At 28.7% G+C, this 3,164-nt stretch overlaps 1 protein-coding gene across 3 annotated transcripts in view; it reads right to left on the bottom strand.

Moving 5' to 3' along the window:
- Positions 1-3,164, bottom strand: part of Miro (mitochondrial Rho GTPase) — a gene marked incomplete in the record, with an annotated part of 32,661 nt that overhangs the window by 10,840 nt on the left and 18,657 nt on the right. For all 3 annotated transcript variants that reach the window (XM_067044910.1, XM_067044912.1, XM_067044909.1), the window contains 1 exon segment: positions 955-1,164. In XM_067044910.1, the coding sequence (XP_066901011.1) occupies positions 955-1,164 (210 nt within the window).

The raw sequence follows: 3,164 nt of genomic DNA, 5'->3' as shown, positions 1-3,164 counted from the left end.
ATGTCCTTGAAGATGGCTGGAATAGCCGAAACGTTGGACTAGTAAGAAATAAAGTGTTGAGACAGTATTGGATACAATTTTTGGTTTTATTTAATAAATTTTTTTTTTGTTATTTTGTGTATTTTTTTTTACTATCTCCTGGACCATCTTCCTACAATTTAATTTTTCAGGTAATATTGTTTTAAGCTACAACTATTTATTTTTGAGATGTGACCGAAAAAATATGACCTTTTCTCAGCCATTCCTATCTTTGGCTGCTGCGGATCAATATCCCAAAGTCCTGAAATCAATTCTGGCCCTCCTCCCATTCCCATCCAAAACCCGTTCATTAACTGGCCTATTTTTACTGAAATAGCATTAGGATATGTATTAAGTTCTGAAAAAGTAATGAAGTTTTCATCTAAAAAGAATTTTCTAGACGAGGTAAAGTACAATTAGAATCCTCTGAAACGTAATCAATTGCTCTATTCACCTTTTTTACAGAACACCGAAGATATGCTACTGCTAAAAATACTCATACTAAAAATTAAGTTTTATTTTACTTTTATAAAATGTTTTATTTAAAATTAAAGTAAAACATAACTTGGCACCAAAATTATAGTTTGAATAATATATTTCATTTCTAAAATCAGGACAATTTTTTTTAATACTTTGCATATAAAAGTTGACAGGCAAATCCTGCAATATTCTCCTGTTCCAATTAATTTTAGGTCTTGAAAATGGGCTTTATTAGCATGTAGAAAGACAAATAAACTTAGAAATAAAGTTCATGCCAATAACTTTAATTTTTTGCCTTTAAACTAATTTGATATCAATTGGTTTATTTAACTAATTGGTCAACCACTCGAAAGAGAATATAGATAAGAATCTAGACCTACGAATACATATATGAGTACAGGAGAATCTTTTAATATTTTATTAAAAAAAACAAAAAGAAACTACTAGATTACTTACGAGAAATATTCGAGCAACATATTCAAATGATTTTGGATTAACAGTATCATATACTAAACAAACGACATCACATTTCAAATCAGAAGGTTCTAAAGGATCCATTATGTTCCCGACTTCAATATCTTTCATTATGAGGTATTTTTCTTGACCATAAACAGTAACCATATTAATAGTCTTCTGAGGTACACCGTTAGTATCTTCTTTTATTCTCTGTAACATTTAATATTTTTAAAAATTTTGCATTAAATATCGCTATAATAAATTCAGTATCAATTCTATCTGGGACGTAATTGCTATGGAAATAAGTGATTTAAATAAATATTAAAAGACATTTAACTCTGCATAAAGTTCCAATAGAAAGTGATGGTCCATTATTCACATAATTAGAAAAACTAACTATAAAAAGGGGAGCATCAGACATGATGATGAAAGTAACCTTCAGTTGGGTGCAACCAATCTCTGCGATACTTTTTTTAAACGTTAAAGGACAGTATTTTCTGACAAAGCTTAAATATATATATATATTGATACTTTTTTCACGACTGTTGTATGTATACATTTTTTTTTTTAGTGGGTCTTGAGGATCAGTCAACAATAACTTTGTAATAATACATCTTTTGGCGACGTTTCGCAACTTTATTGTTTGCATAGTCATGCGCTACAATGAGAAAAACACATTTTTTTAGAACATACACTCTCCTCAAATAATTATCATAAAACTGCATGTACATATTGCAACGTACATTATTTACAATTCTCAACTAGAATGTGTTCTTCATTATGATGCTACCATGTTCAAATTTGGGGAAGGACTGAAATGGTTTTGAAACTTGAAGCCTAAACACACCTTACTTTCATTTCAAAACCGTTTCAGTCCTTCCCCAAATTTGAACATGGTAGCATCATAATGTAGAACACATTGCAGTTGAGAATTGTAAGTAATGTTTGTATTAAACCATATTTTGGTTGTAGTATTTATTAGTCAGAGATTCCACTATGTACTTGCAGTTTTATGACAATTATTTGAAGAGTGTATGTTCTAAAAAACTGTATTTTTCTCATTGTAGGGCATGACTACACAAACAATAAAGTTGTGAAACGTCGCCAAAAGATGTATTATTACAAAGTTATTGTTGACTGATCCTCAAGACCCACTAAAAAAAAAAGTATATATTTATTACCCTGAAATGGTTTTAAACTTATATTTCTATCCCTAATTTAATGATCTTTGAAGCATTCGGTCATCATAGATGGTAACTTAAGTTTTTTTTATAAATTACTATTACATATTAATTAATAATATTGACAATAATAATACCATTTTAAGTTATGGAAAGAGTTTCTTTGTTATAGACAAAGGTAAAACATTCTAATTAAAAAATAATTTAACTTAACATTGTAATGTCATGTTTTATGACCGAACGCCTCATTTATTGTAATTTTTCAAGTAATCTAAGATAAATTGTGCCTGATTATGTTCTCTAATTGTTTTTAATGCAGATTATTCTTGTGGTTATGTAAAAATGTTATTTTATAACACAAAGATAACAATCCACAATAAGTGAAAAGTAAGTTCAGTTTTTTAATTTTTACCATAAGTCTAAGCAAAAATTTAACTTTTAATCTCACAGATAAGCTGCGCTCAAACATGTTAGCATTAAAAATATAATTTTAAAGATAAAGAGTCAAAACTTAGTCTTTAAACATGTCATACAATTGCACTCTATTTTATAATAATAAAAAAAAAAAGTTTCAATACAGTCATATGTAACCACTAGCCTCAAAGAAATGGGGTAAGAGCGCAAATAACTTTCATTCTCCTTAAATTGAACGGCTCTTAGGATAAGAACATAAAACTTATTGCTCCTAACTTCTAGAACAGCAATAACAATTTAAATTGGACAAAATTTCACAGAGTTATACTTTTTTTTTCAGTAAAGTAGAGGGAGTAAAAGGAGGATTGATATAACGTTAAACAAGTTAAATGAATTATAAAACTAAACTTTTTTATCAAGCGCTGTAAGAAACTAAAAGAAATTTATTTTTTTTAATACTTTAAACAAACTAACAAACTGTAATTATTCACATTAGTAATAATATTACATTATGGGGCGAAAGTTACAAGGAAAGAATCAGTCCTCAACCACAACACTGCTGTGGGGCCTCCTGCGGGTGAGAAGTGCTGGAGTAACCAAAGTAAACTAAAATAA

This window comes from Halyomorpha halys, unplaced genomic scaffold, assembly GCF_000696795.3.
Source record: "Halyomorpha halys isolate HHAL.00 unplaced genomic scaffold, Hhal_1.1 Scaffold43.1, whole genome shotgun sequence".
Classification (NCBI taxonomy): Eukaryota; Metazoa; Arthropoda; class Insecta; order Hemiptera; family Pentatomidae; genus Halyomorpha; species Halyomorpha halys.
This window is presented reverse-complemented; position numbering and strand designations above follow the sequence as displayed.